General features: G+C 42.4%; 1 protein-coding gene across 1 annotated transcript in view; it reads right to left on the bottom strand.

Moving 5' to 3' along the window:
* The window catches only part of MARCHF3 (membrane associated ring-CH-type finger 3), a 95,715-nt gene that overhangs the window by 19,858 nt on the left and 56,428 nt on the right, over positions 1-19,429 (bottom strand). Inside the window, exons 2-3 of the mRNA XM_077817392.1 lie at positions 5,283-5,526; positions 2,065-2,269 (exon numbers count right to left, since the gene is read on the bottom strand). Coding sequence (XP_077673518.1) covers positions 2,065-2,269; positions 5,283-5,470 — 393 coding nt within the window. The 5' untranslated portion in view covers positions 5,471-5,526. The remainder of the gene's footprint in view (positions 1-2,064; positions 2,270-5,282; positions 5,527-19,429) is intronic.

Consider the following 19,429-nt stretch of genomic DNA (forward strand, 5'->3'; position numbering starts at 1 on the left):
ACCTCAAACCACAAACAGATCGATGTTGTTGCACCTTGCTTGATTCAGGATCAGAGTGGATTGATAAGAAAATGTCACCTTTTATTGAGTATAGCCAAATGATGATGATTTTGCTGTTTAGTCATTATTAGCCTGGGAACATCCAAAATCAGCATTTCTCAAACTGTGAGGCTTGAGTCTTGTTCAGTTGCTCAGACAAGCCACTGGAAAACAGGGGATAGGACTGACCCAGAAAAAAGGATTCCTCCCCCTCCCGTTATGACTTGACAAAACTATAGCTCCTAGTATTCAATACTGAACATGTACAACCTAGCAGAAGATCTTTGCTTTGCTGAACTCAAGAAAGACTAAAGAAGCTGCTGTGTCCTCATGTTTAAAACTGGTCCAACACAAAGCATCCCTGGAGAAGATCTCCCACTCCCATCCAATTGGGCCGCTGTAATTTATTTCTATCAGATAAATGATGAGATTGGTGAATGTAGAACCTACCTCCTGCTGCTTATGAACTAGATGGGAAAAAATATTTTTTTTCCGTTTATATTGTCAGTTTTTCCGTGTAAACATACAGTACTAATCCAAAATCAGCCACACATGAAGCACGTACAGCACTTGATCAAACCTCTGTGTCCCCAACAACATGAAATAAGATGTTTCTCACTATTCTCATAAAGAACTCAAAGCCTTTGCAGCTTCACTCAAGCAAAAGAAAGGCTGTGAATCTTGGGTGTTGGCAGGTGGGGGCAGGAGTGCAGGAATAGCAAAACCCTCATTTTGAAGCAATTCAGTTTTAATTACACAAGGGACTCAAATTTCACAATCTTTCAGAAGTCAAAATAAGGGAGACGCAAGCTTATCAGCCAAGTCAAACCCATATCTTGACTGCTTTTTACCACAAGACCAGGCAATTTTGTACATTAATTAAGCAACTGCAGTAAGCAATAGCCCACCAGTGGGCAAACTGTGGCCCAGGGGCCACATCCAGCCCTCCAGCTCCTGCTGGGGAGTGGCGTCTGGGGCTTGCCCTGCTCCGCACAGCTCCTGGAAGCAGGCGGCATGTGCCCCCCTCAGCTCCTATGCGCAGGAGCAGCCAGGGGGCTCCGCACGCTGCCCCTGCCCCAAGCGCCACCTCCACAGCTTCCATTGGCCAGGAACTGCAGCCAATGGGAGCTACAGGGGCGGAGCCTGTGGACAGGGCAGTGCACAGAGGTGCCTGGACACGCCTCCGGATAGCAGCCAGAGGTGGGACATGCCACTGCTTCTGGGAGCTGCTTGAGGTAAGCAAGTCCTGGAGCTTGCACTCCTGCCCAAGCCCTGATCCCCGCCCCTCCAAACCCCTCGGTCTCATCCCAGAGCACCCGCCCGCACCCCCAGCCGGAGCCCTCCCCCCCGCCGCACCCTAACCCCCAATTTCATGAGCATTCATGGCCTGCCATACAATTTCCATATCCAGATGTGGCCGTCAGGCCACAAAGTTTGTCATCTGCAATAGCTATATTTTAACTGACAGGGAAAATGATTGCCCAATATTACTCTGTAGTCTGGTGCACAGGCAAGAAGAAGCAAAAGGGTCATCTGAAAAGTGCTAAAAAGTAAAACCTCCAACAAGAACAATTCCTTTCTAGGGGCTAAAAACAGAAGCCAGATTTGTGGGGGAGAGGGGTTAATTAATTCCTGACCTATATTCATTATCCCAAGTAACGTTTGTCTAGTGTTCCACAGATTGAAAAAAAAAAAAAAATCCGTTTTCTAGATGGCTCTCTACCAGTCCAGCCAAAATGATCACTAAGCATTTTCTACTTGAGGCAAACTGTTCACAAGATGATGTTCGTTTAGATGTTTACCATGAAGCAAAACCATCAATTTCATTCTTCTCACTCAAGCTGATTGCTTCAAAATGAAGGTTTTGTTATTCCTGCTCTGCTGCTGCCCCCACCTCCCAATGCCCAAAATTCACAGCTTTTCTTTTGCTTCAGTGAAGCTGCAAAGGCTTTGTGGTCCTGGTGTAAAACATACATCACTTGCTCATTAAAACTAAGCTTTTGAGGACATGGCTCATTTACTGACCTCTACTAACGGCCTGGGTTTGCGCTCTACTGCAAACCTGAAGTGGCAGAGTTCACAGTAACTGGTATTTGAAGAGGACAGCCAACGCTCCAGGCAGCTGCGATGAATAGTCCCCAGGGTTCCCATACATTCACATGGAGAGAGCAGGTCTTCCTGACTGCTGCCTTCATGGCAGATCCTGCATATTGGCCTGTCATTGAAAGGGCTGCCAAACAAGAAAGGGAAGTTGCTGGTCAGTATATTAGGTTGTAAAGCACCTAATTTCTCTTACCCCATGTTCCAGCGTAACAAGACGGAACATTCACAGTGTGTCTATAGTTCACCCTGATTTATACGTTAGCATACGGCATGATCCCCAGGCTAACGAACGAAGGCACTTTGATATTCTTGTTCAGAACTGCTGCGACTTCTGGTCTATACAGTTACAAGCTGGAAGGAAGTCCTTAACCGTTGGAGAAGGGAATAGACAGACAATTTACTTACACTGACAAATTTATCATTTCCCACAAAGTAGAGAAAGAAATACACCAGGAAACACTTTGGGGGCTGCACTACAGGAGAAATCTCTACGTGGAGCAGAGTATATTTTAACCCTATCCCAAAGTGGATGCCCGTTACGTGGATGCCCGTTACAGGGACGCTAGTCATGATCAAGGCTAAGATTTTTATCATGGATATTTTTAGTAAAAGTCAGGGGCTTCCATGAATTTTTCTGTATTGCCCATGACCTGTCCATGACTTTTATTAAAAATATCCATGACACAATAGGAAGGGACTGGACAGCTGCAGGGTGGCTGGGAGTTCTGGGACCCTCACCACCCATGTGGGCTCAGAGCTCCAGGGTCCTCCCTACCTCCTCTCCCCAGCTGGCATGCCACCACTGGTGGAGAGGAGCTACAGGGTCCCCCTGCCTCCCTCCCCAGCGGCAAGGAGTGGTGTGGGAATCCCACAGTCCTCCCGCAGCAGCTGGGAGCTGCTGGGTACCCCCGCTGCCCATGGTGGCTGAGAGCGTGGGGGCCTACTGCCTCAGGCAGCGAGGGTACCTTACAGCTCCCTGCCACCTCCCACAGTGGCAGGACCCTGCAGCTCCCAGCTGCCAGGGCTGAAGTCACAGAGGTCTTTGGAAGTTGCAGAAGTCCACGACCTCCACGACAAAATCATAGCCTTAGTCATGATCTCTGCCACTGAAGTACAGGGTAAGATGCGCGCACACATACAAACTCTAATTTAGCCTGAAACAATAACCCTGTGACACAAACTGATCTCCAGGTAGCACCATGTACTGCCAAGTATATGAGCAGAGTCTCCAAGCCACATGTGACTGGGCACTAAAGAGATCCAGGATGCTCTGGTCTGGTGAAGGCAGCACCACACATCTGAAGCAATTCCTTATGGCCAGCTAAGGAGCACCATTATTGGGTTCTGAAAGGAACAGTGTGATTCTTCTCAGTCCAAAGAAGGATCACTTTTGATGGGGCACAGATGGGGGAGGGGAAGAGCACCTCTCCCTTACAAAAGCCTTAAGGACTCAGTTCTCCCTTCTTCAGACACACATAACTATCGGTAACATGCATGAAAAACAAATGAGAGAGGAACAGATCCCTGAAATGCTAGAACTGTAACATGCTAGAGGGGTAGACTAAGTATCCACCTTGAAATGCTTGGACTCCCTGGACCTACAGTTTCAAATCCCAGCAGGATTAACATAGCCATTCATCTGGCCAAGGCAGATAAATTGAATAAGCTGCATTTTCATGTGCGTGGATCTTTTGGCTGAGACCTTGAAAACGCCAACTCTGTATGGATGTTCTGGGTTCACAGGGCTTTCTTATAAGAATCGTGCCTTTGTGTCTCTGTCACTGACCCAGATTTCCCCTCCTCATTATTGTGCAATGTGTTGCTGCTGCCCACCACCCCTGCTCTGGCTGCTCTTCAATGGTGCCCTGTGTATAAAGGGCTGGGTTTTCCTTTACACTTCACTGGATTTTACACTCTTGTAGTGAAAGGTGGCCTAAGCGAAGGGACAATCCGGCCCTCTGTTTAGTTAAAAAGAAACAAAACCCAGTGGTGTTTGTTATGACATTAAATGCAGATCTGAGCTAGTAAGTTCAGTTTGATAAAAAACTGAAAGGAATAATTGTTTCACTCCAAAAAACCACATTTTTACATGACACCCCAGCAAGTTAATAACGTTCCCCTTTAAACAATGCAGTGGGCGTGATTCTGTGCTCTGTTACACTGGTGTAAATCCAGAACTACTTGAAAGTTACCAGGGAAACGGAGTAGAATTTTGCCCAAAATCTCCTGTGTGAATATTGTCAAACCCTTATGGAGTCTCTTACTAACGTGTTAAGAGAACAAAAAAAACCCACCCAGCTTGTGGTCTCAAAGTATATGACTTAAATATATATTTTGCCACATAATCTGTCAGTCTGCATCAACAGCATGAAAAGCTGCTATCAATCCCATGAGCAATGGCTCCGGCAACAAAGCCTGCATGTGAATCTTCGTGAGAGACAGATTCTTTGCCGGTTCAGTGAGTCAGAGCGCGTGGCATGGTTTAGGAATGGCAGTCTGAACAAAATGTGTTATGGCAGTATTAGCAACAGCACGTGAGGAGGGAGGGAGAGGAACGCTGTGTGCAATGTTCTGCACCCTGACAGCGACCATGTGTGTTTGAGATGAAACCCATGCATGCTTCATCATTGGAATGAGTGTTCTCATCAGTAAGTAATGAGTAGCATGCACAAGTCATCAGGGGTAACATTCTGAAGTTTCCTTCTACAAATTGGGAGAAATTATTGAAACTTATTCACTTGACCATCCGCATCTTCAGACACCACTGCCACACTTTTTTTGCAGGAAGGTATAATGAGAGTTTAATCATAAAAGGTGAGAGGTGATGATGATGAAATAATAGCGACGAGCTACTAATTATCACAGTAGTAAATCTTACGCGAGCAGCAACACGTCTATCTTCTTCTTCTTCTGCGTGTGACTTAAAATAGAAAACTAAACATGGTGAATTTTAGCTTCTTACTTAATGGTCATAGAAACAGGTATGACTGAGCCTGTATGTGTGTTTGGCTTTTTTATAAAGATCTCTTGTCTGACACAGACTTGAATGCTGTAATTCTAGCCCCTTTCTGCACTTCTTAGCTAAAACAGTTTAATGATCAATTACATGTTTGTTTATTTTTTATTTGGTACTACTGTACCTCTGTGTGGCAAGAGTCCTTACTACTGTTGACAGAAGCTGCCCGTCCTTGGCTGAAACTTGCATGACATACTGCGGCTGTCCATTCACAAGACTGCTACAATCCTCCACCGTCTTTACTAGGGGAGCAGCTGAACTGGTGCAGTCTGGTAAGACTTCAGGCAGGTGACTGCAGCGGCTGGTTGTCATGGTGATAGACAGCAATTACTCTGCTAATGGTTTTCACATTCATACAGAATTTCCATCTAGGAACAGATCAGAAAACAATTTATTAAAGCAGGGCTGTTAACAGTGAATGCAAAATTACAGGCAACCAACATCCCATTAAAATGAAACAGGGTTGGAGTAGCACCTTATCTTCTTAGAAATTTTACACACACACACACACACAAAGAAATTGTGGCATTTAATAACAATGCAGCAGGCATATCTGTGTGTGTAACTATCATATTGATCTCTATGAAATGAGAGGGTTTTCTTTTTTTAAAAAAAGAAATAAACCCCAAAGCTACCTACCTCTTGGTATTGAAAGAAATCTTAAAATATTACTTATAGTTGAAAAATAACAACTTGTGCAATGTGCATATCTAGGAAGCAACTGCATATACAGGGTTTCCTTTGTTTTTCTCTGTAGATTTTTAAAGTCATGGTGGTGATAAATGAAAAGATTGGAACCTTTTGTCTGTCTCTTTTGCCTGTGTTGCAAATGAATGTATGAAGTTCATTTTAACTTGACACTTGCCTCTGACCACAAACTGACAGTGTTATGTCTTGAAAGAGAAAGTACTGTAGTTGATGATCTACTCTATGAAATCCCTCTGAGAAAATAATCCATTATTGCTAAGCGCATTACTTCACCAAACACAGCAGAATAGGGAAACAACAAATACCAAGCATTTATGACACAAACACTTAATGATAGCCTGCATGCAATAATAATTCATGCCACAAGGAGAGGTAAAAATCATAGCATGCATATGGCTCTCTCATATGTTTGGCTCATTTTCCCATCACTTAGAATATATTTTATATGCTGTCCTGGATAGCGGTAATTGCAAAGCAAAGGTTACGTTAGCAATAAGGGAAGACGACAGAGCCTTTGTACATGAATTCTTTGCAGCTTCACATAATGATGCTCATTATGTCCAGGTATGATTTTTAAGGCAAGGCAGTGTGAGTCAATGTATAGGACATCGGACACAGTACCTGGAGACTTGGTTTCCAGCTCTGTCACTGAATCAATGTAGTACTGGGCCGGCCACTTGGGCCCTGATCCTTTTTTGGAGTTAGGTGCCTAAATACCTCTTGAGGCTCTGGGCTTAACTTCTCTAGACCTTAGTTTCTCCATCTATAAAATGTGAATGATCCCTCATCCCCCCATCTTCCTTTGTAAGATGCCTTCAGATCCATGGATGTAAAATACCACTTTAAGTGCTATGAATGATCATTATTCTTTGTGCAAATTGAAGCCAGACTTGTATTGTGCCTAAGTGTTTCTGTCTGTCCACAACATTTAGTCCATCTAAAAACTTAATTCATGTTTCAGCCACCATTATTTGTACAGTACTGTGTCCTAAGAATCAAACCGTGCATTTAAATATTAATAATTACTTCTTTTAAGAGCCCTTTAGAAATGTGTCTTTAAATAATGAATTAATGTAACTGGATCTCTTTGGATTTGAATAGACACTGGAATGTCACTGTTGAATTTTTGAAGTCTCCTGACTGAATCTCTTTGGCAGTAAGACCTTGGGAGATGCAAGGATGCCATGTCATTTGTACAATGCAAGCTTTGGAATGGATGCAGGCCTTCTTAGACAGGTTTCTAAGAATAGGAAAGAATGCCTGGGAACGTGTGTGTTTTAATGGGATCATTTTCAACTACTTTTCAAACTCTACACCCCAGAGAGAAGTGGATGCTGATGAGCCAGCGTACAGTAGTTTCAATGTTCAGAGAACAGGGAAAAGAAAGAAATCACATTCTGATCCTCATTTACAATGAAAATGAAGCAAATGACTAATTTCAAAACCATTAGCACATAAAAGATGAAGACTTCTTATGAGAATAGGACCCACAGGATTTCCAAGGAGAGTGTGCAGGGACATGATTACCAGTAACACTTTTGTTTTAAAATACATGCTGAGACTGTTCAACAAGAATATGCAGCAGCAGAAGTAGCTGCTTCATTAAACTTAAATAGCCTAGACGGTACTGTGCTTACAGACCCATGCTACAGAACTATATATTTCCCTTCTGGTTGCTTCACTGACCTCATTATGTACAACAGCAAATTTATCGTTCCATAGAAAGTGACCATCCAAGCCTATACAAACATATCCATCAGCCATTTGATAAGTTTTTAAGAGCATTTTCTGAAACACCAGACGATGCAACTAACTGCAGACTATTAAAGCACCCAGAACTCTTAGTTGTAGCTATCTCCCATCTGTATTGTTAATTCAAATCCTTGTGCACAGCACTGCCTTGACATTCCAGGCTAGTGTAGCCACCTTGCCCTATTCTTTTGTCTAATTTAATAATTTTCACTTTTCTAATGGAAAAAACATTTTCACAAAACCGATAATGACATTAATTCAGGCCTTGAGAATAACTTAAAAAAAATTGTTTCAATTCTAGCATAGATCTAAAATGTAATTAACTTGACTCAAACACAGTACTCAGGGGAGTGTATTTCATGCAAACTGCATCCCACAGTATATGCTTGGAATTAATACAATTACAGGCTTAAATAATAAGCACATATTGTACTCTGAGGTGAAGACCAAGATTAATTGTCCTGAGAGGTACATACTGACTAAGGCAAAGCTGAAGTCAATGCTGATTCTGAAGAACAATAAATCTTTATAGCCAATAAAACCCCAAATTCATTCAGAATGTTTTCCATTCAAAATATGTGGAAATCTCTCCATTGTGGCCACAAATATCTTAGCAGAAGGGGAGAGATTAAGACCAAAGGCAAGGAAGAAAATGTGTCTTTCCATATGGCATTTAATGAGAAATGTAATACTGAGGAGGTAAAGGACTATTTTAGATGCCAGGAGTTGCAGAGAAAGGCAGTACTAATACAAAGTGACAAGACCATATGAAAGGATCGAGATGAACAGAAAAAGGTATTAGTGAGATAAACTTGCCCCAAACTTTGAAATCAGAAACCCCAGGAGGGCAGTCCTAGACTTGATCCTATTTTTAATGAAAGCTGGCATTAAGTGTATACTTATTGACACACTTGAGAAAATGTTTATAATCTGTCATTTCCTCTCTCTGCCTTGATTACTGCAACTTCCTCGTCTGTACTCTGATTCCCATCTTGCCCCTCTCCTATCTAACCAAAATTCGACTGAGAAAATTATCTTTCCATTGTGCTGTTCAAACCATGAATCCTCCTGTTCTCCTAGTGCCCAGTGACTACTATGTGCCTGCTGAATGATGGTAGTACTTTGCACTTATATGTAACATTTTTTCTGAGAAACTAGAAGCACCTTACAACAAATAATACAGTACATCTCAATAACCCCTTTGAGGCAGAGACGTAGAGAGTGGAACTGAGGCCCCAAAAGTGTTTAAGTAAATTACACAAGGTTATTCTGGAAGTCTGTGGCAGAGCCAGGAACCATATATCCTGGTCTTCTGCTTTAGCCATAGGGCCCTATCCTTCTCCCCATAATGACTTACTAAAGATTACAAGATACTATTCCAGCAAAGGTCAGCCCTCGCTTATAGACACTCTCTTCCTTCCTGATCTGCTTGGTCCCACCCCATGTGGTACTATACAGCTCACTGGTGGTATTATCTCCCCGCACCCTTTTTTTTTAAAAAAAAATTATTATTCCAAACCCCTTTCTGTGGGCTTTTCAAACACAAAAGCAGACAATATACAGATCAGGAAGCTTCTCTCTCTTCCCCACCAACCCTTTACAATGAAGGGACAAAATGTGATGCAGAGGCTACTAGTAGGCCCTTAGACACAAGTGCCGCCACACGTTGGCAATCCACACTATGGAATGAAATTATAGGCTTTTGTTTCTTGGCTACACCAACAGCTGAGTATTCCTAACAACAAACAGTTACTTAAATAGCTTTTCTTTATAGAAGGATTTTCCTCCTGTAGGAGACTTGTAACTCTGGGATTAAGAGAAACTACAGGACTCCAGAAATACTTGTATGCAAGGCACTCGGACTCTTAAGTTCTATTCAAACACACGGAGATGTCAAAAACCAGCCTCAACAGCCAGGGAAGGAATTTCAACAGCTCACCTGAATTTACAATGGGCACATACATTGAATCCTCAGTGCACATTTGACTATTGTGCATAAATTGAATTCATTTCTTAAACCCATAAAGCACCATCATGCTGATGAATTCAATTACAATAGTGGATTTTCAGTTTTAACCATGGGAGAATCTTTTCAGAGCTTCAGTAGAAACCCTGAGTGGTTTGGAATGGATTCCCATGAGACAAAAAAGCTCTTATACTGTAAGGCAGTAGGAGGCAAAAGTTACACAAATATTGAAGTGGAGCTCTTGCATAAACACTGCCCATTTGTGCTTTTTCAGCACCCTTATTAAAAACAGTACATAATGCATCTGTTGTATTCATATGCTTGGAAACGCATTCGCTTTTCCCATCTTACATTCTCAGGAGCCTCTGATTCATTTCAAGAAATGCAACTCAAACTTATATCAATCAGCTTTGAGACTTTAGAACCAAGGGGGAGGGGCGATACACACACACACTAACTTGTTAGCTGGAGAAGGCTTCCCTAAGGAGTGTTTTAGTCATGGAAAAACAAAAAACAAATCTGTGGGGGCGCTTTGGTTTCTATTAATTTATTTTTACATTCCTTCAGAAAATGTATCTGTCTCTCCAAAATCTTTCCCCCTAGTCTAACACTACCTGTTGCTCACTGTTTTAAGTTATCATTAAGCATCAAGGAGAAATGATAAGCTAGTGATGTTCAAGGCCAAACAGGAAACCAGGCCACATATTGCTCTTGCCAGTCCTTACGTGACTTGATAAGATCATGTTTTCTAAGGGCCTCAGTGGAGCTCCTCAATTTGCCTGACAAATTTTGCTGGTGAAGATGAATCCATTTTGCCCAGAAGTCTTTATGAAAATATGTCACACAAAAACAAGAAGTTTATGTTCATATGCTTTTGCTATTATTAAAAACTGCAAACTTTTATTTCAGGACAGTTTAATGTTTTTTGAACATATATGACTGTGTATCGCAGAACAGGAGTACTTAACTATGTCAATGTCATTCTGAAAAATATCATTTGGGGACTGCCAGAAGGTGAGCTTGTCCTTTAAGGGAGTTGAGCTCAGCCCTACCTGTGCCTAGTTAACTTCCTCCTCAGGCACTGGGTATTTAGGTTTCCTATAAGAGGAAGCCTGCTCATCTCAGTGAGAAGGGAGATGGAAGGCTCTCTTGCAGAAAGGTCAGGTGGGTGATACGAAGGGCAGAGGGAGGCTGGCTCTCTGTAGTGAGCTTGAAAGGCAGCTCTGGGAGACCCTGAGCCTTGACACAAGGATAACTGGGAAGCCCTGGGAAAGGGTACTGCTTTAAGCAGTGTTGAAAGGAATTGATGCTTGCAGTTGCTTAGAGGGTTGAGGCTGGGACTTCAGTGAGGGTGGGAGGAAGAACCCCCTTTGATGGCTTCGTGACAACAGGGAAAGTGAACTGCTGAACTCAGGAGGGAGCTAGAACAGTAACCTAGGAGGGAGCTAGAATAGGAACTACTGCCCAGAGATGGTGAAGATGTTAGGTAGCCCGGGGAGGATGCAGCCTGAGCAAACAGTGGAAGATCTCTGTAGTCTGAGGACAGCTGCGAGATGGCTTTGTTTCCATTAGACTTGTTCTATTAATTCTTGAAGGGGTGGAAGTGTGTCATATACCTGGAGCGCTTAATCATATCACTGATCCAGCAGTGCTGGGAGCTGGAGGACCACTGTGGGGAGGCAGTACGTTTACCAGAGTGGGGAGATTAAGGCAGATACTTTACCTTCCTTGGCTTCTGGGAAGGCAATATTGCCACATATGGTGGGATCTACATCTCAGATTAGAGACTAGCATAAACCCTGAAGCATGAGGTTTAATATTTTCAAAAATTCTTATAACTGATAACTCTGGATAGTCTTTTCATATGAATGTTCAATCCTCTTGTATGTTATTGGCCCCAGTGGCTTCCTGGGGCAATGAGTTCCACAGTCTAATGATAAACTGTGTGGGGGACAAAGTATTTCCTTTTATTGGCTTTGGATTTCCTAGCCTGTTTTCACTGAAGATCCCCTTGCTCTTGGGTAAACACAGAGAGCAGAAGTTCCTACTCTACCTTCTACCATTCATTTTCTTCCCATATTGCTCTCCTCCCTTACTTATCTTCATTCTAAGGTAGAATCCTAATGTTTTCAATCTCTTCATATGATTTTTTCCACACTCCTCAACCTTCTCTGACCATTTTTGAGATTGGTATTGCACATGGTATTCCAGACAAGGCCCACTCCACTGATCTTCTATATCTTTAAAACATAATCGCAACTATACATATAAAATGATGGGGTCTAAATTACCTCTTACCACTCAAGAAAGAGACCTTGGAGTCATTGTGGATAGTTTTCTGAAAACATCCACTCAATGTGCAGCTGCAGTCAAAAAAGCGAAAAGAATGCTGGGAGTCATTAAGAAAGGGATAGTTAATAAGACAGAAAATATATTGCCTCTGTATAAATCCATGGTACACCCACATCTTGAATACTGCATGCAGATGTGGTCATCCCATCTCAAAAAAGACATATTGGAATTGGAAAGGATTCAGAAAAGGGCAACAAAAATTATTAGGGGTATGGAACGGCTTTCGTATGAGGAGAGATTAATAAGACTGGGACTTTTCAGCTTGGAAAAGATAGGACTAAGGGGAGATATGATTGAGGTTTATAAAATCATGACTGGTGTAGAGAAAGTAAATAAGGAAGTGTTATTTACTCCTTCTCATAACACAAGAACTAGGGGTCACCAAAAGCAATTAATAGGTAGCAGGTTCAAAACAAACAAAAGGAAGTATTTCTTCACACAATGCACAGTCAACCTGAGGAACTGTTTGTCAGAGGATGTTGTGAAGGCCAAGACTATAAGAGGGTTCAAAAAAGAACTAGATAAATTCATGGAGAGGAGGTCCATCAATGGCTATTAGCCAGGATGGGCAGGGATGGTGTCCCTATCCTGTTTGCCAGAAACTGGGAATAAGTGACAGGGAATGGATCACTTGATGATTACCTGTTCCATTCATTCCCTCTGGGGCACCTGGCATTGGCCACTGTCAGAAGACAGGATACTGGGCTAGATGGACCTTTGGTCTGACCCAGTATGGGTTATATTATACCCATTCTTATTATAGTATTCTCTGTATTATTCACCATCCCAGCCCATAGGCACAGGTGGGGCTGAGCACAACTCCCTTAAAGCTCCAGGTCATTCTGTGACTTTTTTTTCTAACTCTCCTACAGCTCTGGGCAAGTTTGACCCCAGCTGCAGTTTGAATGCTGCATTCACCTTCCCTGACAGTTCTCAGAACCAGAATTTCCTGGTTGCTACCTTTCATTTATCACCTTACCCCTTCCTTGGGCATCTAGATGGCTCTGATATGCAGTGGGAGTCTAAGATGATTGTATGTTTAAAACACAGGCACAGGAGTCAGGAGGCCTGGTTTCTGTTGTGTGACCCTGGATAAATTACTTAACCTCTCTGCGCCTATTTTCACTTAAAACACAAAATAAGAACCAGAATTCTTAGCTACCTTAATATTGTTAAAGTTGCAAAGTCAAGAACTCATTGGCACACAGAGGCCGGATTAACTGACCTCTGGCATTTCTGAATACTTGACTTTGCAACCATACTGTTCTCTCAACATAGTTTCTGTATGTATTTCCCCAGGTTTTTTAAAAATAGCAAAACTGAACTGCCCCAGAAATTGTCATGTGGAATCATAGTGAAATTCACATGGTTCCAACCCTACCGATGAACCTTTAGATCTACTGTACAGACTTCTGCCACTTGAGCAAGTGATGGCAGAGGCAGTAGGTTGTCATCCTATATGTTATAGACCAGCTCCACAGGGGGATGAGACACTTTTTGCCACTGGGTTTCACAGATATCTGCCGATAGAAGAGGAACTGTGAGACTCAGGAATCCTGGGTCTATTCCAGGCTCCAGAGCAGAGTAGTCTCTAGTAGTCAAAGACCCTTCTGCCCTTGTCCCCTCCAGTTTATGTCTATCCTACTGCTGTCTCCCTAACCCACCCCAGCTCCTCATCTGATTTCAACTGCCTCCCACCACCGCTCTGGATTCCTTGTCCCAGTTTCCTGGTCCTATGTCACTCTTCCTCCCCCCAATCCCTCAGATGGATGTTCCAGACTGGCAAAATTATAAGGCTTCCCAACATTTCAACACTTCCCAGTCTAAATTTTTGGTTGCTTAACTATAGGCTAGCTCTGCCTACAACAAAGCATGTTCAGAACATCTGATTAGAGGGATTATAAGTGTAGCAACCTCCATCATAGCTAGTCACCAAAGATTGAACCCAAGCCATCCAGACTTAAAAGCATGAGCTTCTACTACTTGAGTACAAGATATAACTCCCTTAGCTGGTAGTTATACAGTTATCCTCTAAAAGTCCACCGGAGGAGGGCATAAAACACAAGTTGGACAGTGAATTACAAAAATGCAATATATTATTATTAGACCTGCAATACTTTTCACAAAGAACATCAGCAGGGGATCAACTGGGAGTTTAAGAATATTTGGAAAACAATTTTAGAATAACATTCAGTGCTGTAGTTAAAAGAAAAAAACCTGTTAAAACTCCTAACTTAGCAGCATTCAGTGTTGAAGAAAAACAACTTCTAGGAGCTATGGGATACAAGTTGAGAATGTTGAAACAGAAAGATGTTATGCATTATTTACCACTTGAGCAAGGCATGCTGTGTAATACTTGCAAGATTTCACTGTAATGTTTTACAACATATAGCAGTGCAATGCTGATTCCATTGATATTGTTGAGCAATTTAGGATGATTTTATTTCAGCTCACATCTTACTAGTTTTGAATACTGTAGATAATTTTCAGCTCAATTGATCTGAACATGCAGAGCTTTAAAACTGCTATGCTCTGAACTGTATATTAACTGCAATTTTATAAACGTGCATGTTAGAGAGAACTGAGTGCCACTACTATTAGACAGTGGCACAAGGCACTTCAGTGTGAATCACAGAAATGTAGGACTGGAAAGGACATCAACAGGTCATCTAGTCCAAACCTTGCACTGAGGCAGGACTGAGTAATAACAACTAAACCAGGGCTCGGCAACCTTTCAGAAGTGGTGTGCCGAGTCTTCATTTATTCACTCTAATTTAAGGTTTCCCGTGCCAGTTAATACATTTTAATGTTTTTAGAAGGTCTCTTTCTAGAAGTCTAATATATAACTAAACTATTGTTGTATGTAAAGTAAAGAAGGTTTTTAAAATGCTTAAGAAGCTTCATTTAAAATTAAATTAAAATGCAGCGCCCCCCTGGACTGGTGGCCAGGACCCAGGCAGGGTGAGTGCCACTGAAAATCAGCTCGTGTTCCGCCTTTGGCACGCATGCCATAGGTTGCCTACCCCTGAACTAGACCATCCCTGACAGGTGTTTGTCTAACCTCCTCTTAAAAACCTCCAATGACTGATATAAGCTCTCTAGATAATTTGTCCAGTGCTTAACTACCCTTACAGTTTGGAAGTTTTTCCTAATGTCTAACCTAAATCTCCCTTGCTTGTCCTTTCCTCAGTGGTTAAGGAGACCATTTATAAACAAGCTTCTCTTTATAAACAACCTTTTATAAACTTGGAAACTTATCTTGTCTCTTCTCCCCCTTCCCCCCTCCCCCGCCAGTCTTCTTTTCAGACTAAACAAACCCATTCTTTCAATCTTTCCTCATAGGTCATATCTTCTAGGCCTTCGATCATTTTTGTCACTCTTCTCTGGACTTCCTTCAGTTTGTCCATATCTTTTTCCAAAGAGAGGTGCCCGGAACTGGACACCTCACTTCAGTTGAGGCCTTATCAGTGCTGAGTAGAGTGAAGAATTATGTATCATGTCTTGCTTTCAACACTCCTCTGAATGTATCCCAGAATAATATTTGGTTTTTTGCAACAGTATTACATTGTTGGCTCTTAGTTTGTGATCCACTATAACCCCCAGATCCTTTTCTGCAGTATTCCTTCCTTGGCAGTCATTTCCCATTTTCTATTTGTGCAATTGATTATTCCTTCCTAAGTGTAGTACTGATTGAATTTCATCCTATATCATTTCTCCAGTTTGTCAAGATCACTTTGAATTCTAATCGTCCTCCAAAGTGCTTGGAATCCCTTGCAGCTTGGTATTGCTCACAAACTTTATTAATGTAGTTTCTATGCCATTATCCAAATCATTTATGAAGATATTGAATAGAACCAGACTCAGGACAGATCCCTGAAAAAAATCCTTTATTCGTCATATGTTTTCAAAATGTCCCTGTCCATCCATAAATCAGCACTCCTATTTGGATGCCCTGAATTTCAAACCATTTTCAATTAGAGGATGTGACGACTATTTTTCTTCCCCCTCCTTCTCCCCCCTTGGCATAGTAGAACTGTATAAATAGCAATGTTCAAATTGAATAAATATGAATGCATGTATAAATGTAAGTATAAATAAAGTTTTCACTAGTGAAAAAAGTTCATGATGTTTGCCAAATGAATAAATGCTTAAACTAGCCAAACTTTGGGCCACATTTACAAACACCATTAGGCTTGTATGTCCAATACTTTGGCCCCACTAACATTTGCAAAACCATTGCTCAGCTACTACCTAAACCAGTAAGTGCCTAAGTCTCCTTTGCACTTAATTTTCTACCAATGGCCATGCATGACGACACTCCATAGCTAATCAGCAGCTGGGAGCCCTTGCGTAGGCCAAAGCCATGGAGGTGCCACAGTGAGCTTCTCAAATCATATGCCCCTTCCCATCTCATCAGTGGGGCCTAATCCTGTGGGCACACTTTGAGAATGCCTATTGCATCAGCAGACCCTGCACAGAAGACAGCCAATGGGCTAGCGTGTGTGTCCAGAATACCCAATAGCCCAGTGGTTAGGGCACTCAAATTTGAATCCCCACTTTGCCTGATCTGGAGCAAGACCTTGAACCCAGGTCTCCCACAACCTGGATGAGTGCCCTAGACACTATGTTGTAGCCCCCCCCGGCCCAGTGAATATTTAATTGTTTATACAACAGCAACAACAAGGAAGATTGGGAACTCTCCTGCACCACTCCAGAACAGCCCATAGCTAGACCTGGGCTCAAGTCAGGAAGAGAAGGGATTTGAATCTTGGTCTCCCACATCCCAGGCAAGTGCCCTAACCACTGGGCTATTGGGTATTCTGGGGTGGGATGGTCTATTTCTCTAGTTTTTCAGGAGAAATGGGCCTAAAGGCAGCTCACTCTCAGTGCCAGGGGAGGTTTCATGGCTGAGAACCCTGAGCAAAGAGAGGGACCTAAGGTTCAGATCACTGGCAATTAGGCATCTAATTAGTACCTTTGAATCTGGACCAAAACCCTTTGCATTTAGCCCCCTGGCTAGCTTAGGTGGTTCCCTGCTCAATTTGCTTACTTCTGAGTATCCCTTTCATAGATGCCCAACTCTTTGTGTATAATGCAGGTAGCCTGAGCCAGCTAACTCGGAGCTGAGAATTCCACTATACGGCCAGGGCACATATGTATCTTTACGAATCTGGCCCTTTAGTTTTATTCATAAGTTTTCCATTAACAGAAATAAATACAGAGTTAACGTTAGCCTGACCTGAAAAGGGGGGAGAAAACAGGGGTTGTCTTTCTTTCTTTAGATGTATAAAGAAGGGGTGCTATGTTTTTGTTAGTTCTCTTAACACTAGAAAGTCTGAATGTGTCTGTCTTGTGTCACTGCAATGTCTCTTTGAGTGGATGGACTTTCTGGTGCCTGGGTTTCTGCAGGCAGAAGCTGGTGGAACACAGGCATGAATAAAGTCCCAGGAGTGTAGCACTTAAGCACAATCCAGAAAAACAGAGTAGTTTGTGCTCCCAGTTACACTCTGCAAGTTCCTTACAGTATGTTGTTGTTGTAACCCAAATCTTCAGAGAGGCTACTTAAATTGCACCTGACTATTGCACACATAATATTTGATTCAGCTCCACTGAAGTCAATAGGAATCTTTTTATTTGTATACCCAACACACATTTGTTAATTTAAGGCCAACAGACTTGCAACTAGCTGGCTGACACCTGCAAATTTTACAGCTTTAGGTCTAGATGCCATTTGAAAAACTGGCCTATCTGGCTCCTAGGGCTGATCTACACTACAAAATTAGATTGACCCAGCTACATCACCCAGTGGTATGAAAAAGTCCACACTCCCAAGTGCTGTAGTTATCTTAGTCCCTGTGCAGACAGAACTAGATCGATGGAAAAATTGTTCTGTCATCCTAGCAGCCGCCTCTCAGGGAGGTGGATTTACTACAGTGATGGAAGAACCCCTCCCATCACTATATAAGCACAAAGATAACCGTTTAGTGAGATTGTATTGGAGGAACTGACACAACACTCTTCTTCAATTGTTTCCCTAACCCCCTTTTTATTGCCTACTGCTCAAAATAATTTAAACAAACTTCTATGATGATTGGTGTCAAAACTGACAAAAGTAAGGACATTCAGAATTGAAGGCCGAGGACTCATCTCTGGTGGGAAACAGAGATTTTTGATTTCAGCCTGCTGTAGATAGGCAAACTTGATATTTACACTGGTAGAACTTACCCCCACCCCCCAATTAAAGGAAGTAAAACGCCACTAGCGTAAATACCACTGGCTCCATCAGGCACCTGTACCAATGACTGAACTCGGGGCAACCCCCCAGTCTACTGTACCTTTAATTCACTTTGCTGTGCCTAGGTATTTCAGCAGGGATGGTTGTATTGCCAACCAGGCAAGTTCACAAATTTGTAAGCTGCTCTCTGTTCCCATGCTCAGCCCAAACAGGGGAGCAGACTTACTCTACTGGATGCAGTAAGTGGCCTCTGCTGCGGTAGCAAGAAGTGCAACCCACACCTTGCAGCTGTGTCCAGCAGAGACCTCTGGCAGCTGCAGCATCAGGTACAGCTCCGGCAGAAACCTAGCAACTTTACGCAAGAGGCCAGTGTTAGTGTTCCAAAACTGCAGCACTGACAAAACTATTGTGAGAGCTGGCAACCTTGGGATGATTCGCTTTTCTTTTGATTAGGTCTATATGAATTGGGAAGTGTCATTTCTCACCATAATAAAGTTTCATAACTAAATAAAGCTTCTTAGCATCAGCTGATGAGGGTGAAGCAGAACTGGTGGTGTCTTCTGAAAGCATGTGGTTCTACTGTTGCCAAGAACTAGGTCACTTGGAATAGCACATTTCTGTTATTCAAATGTATATTTTAAAAGGACAAAATTTTCAAACTTGAGTGCCTAATCTCTGGTGACTAAATCCTCGTGTAGATCCCTAGGCATACGTGGGCAGTTGTCAGATGGGCTGGTATTCACAAATTTCATTGTAGTAAATGGGAGCTAGAGGTGCTCTTCTTTCCTCTAAATCAGATCACTTACATAGCTGCCTAAAAAGTGGATTTAGGAACCAAAGCTTTAATTTTTGGCCTCAAGGTGCTAAGAGGAGATTTAACCATGACACCATTCACTTCAATGGGAGTCACATGGCAAACCTCCATGTACCACTTTTGGTGATGTTAAAATCTCCATTTAGTAAATATTCTTGTCTGGATAAGAGCAACCTTCTCTGTACAATATTTATTACTGTGATTGCACTTCCCTTAAAGGGGAACTTCAAGTGTTCTGATAAAACTACTCTAGTACCTCTGTTTTTCTGATGAAATGCTCTCTCGTGACTTCCAGCAGCTGCTGTCTGAGTCACAGTAGATATCCCTACATCTCTTCTTACATTAATGGCACAGGAGGTGAGGTGAGAGTAGGGGGTATGGGAAGAGGAAAGGGGTCTCCACTACCTCCAAGAGAGGGGTTCATACAGAAGTCACAAGAAGGCA

Source organism: Eretmochelys imbricata, chromosome 5 (genome assembly GCF_965152235.1).
Source record: "Eretmochelys imbricata isolate rEreImb1 chromosome 5, rEreImb1.hap1, whole genome shotgun sequence".
Classification (NCBI taxonomy): Eukaryota; Metazoa; Chordata; order Testudines; family Cheloniidae; genus Eretmochelys; species Eretmochelys imbricata.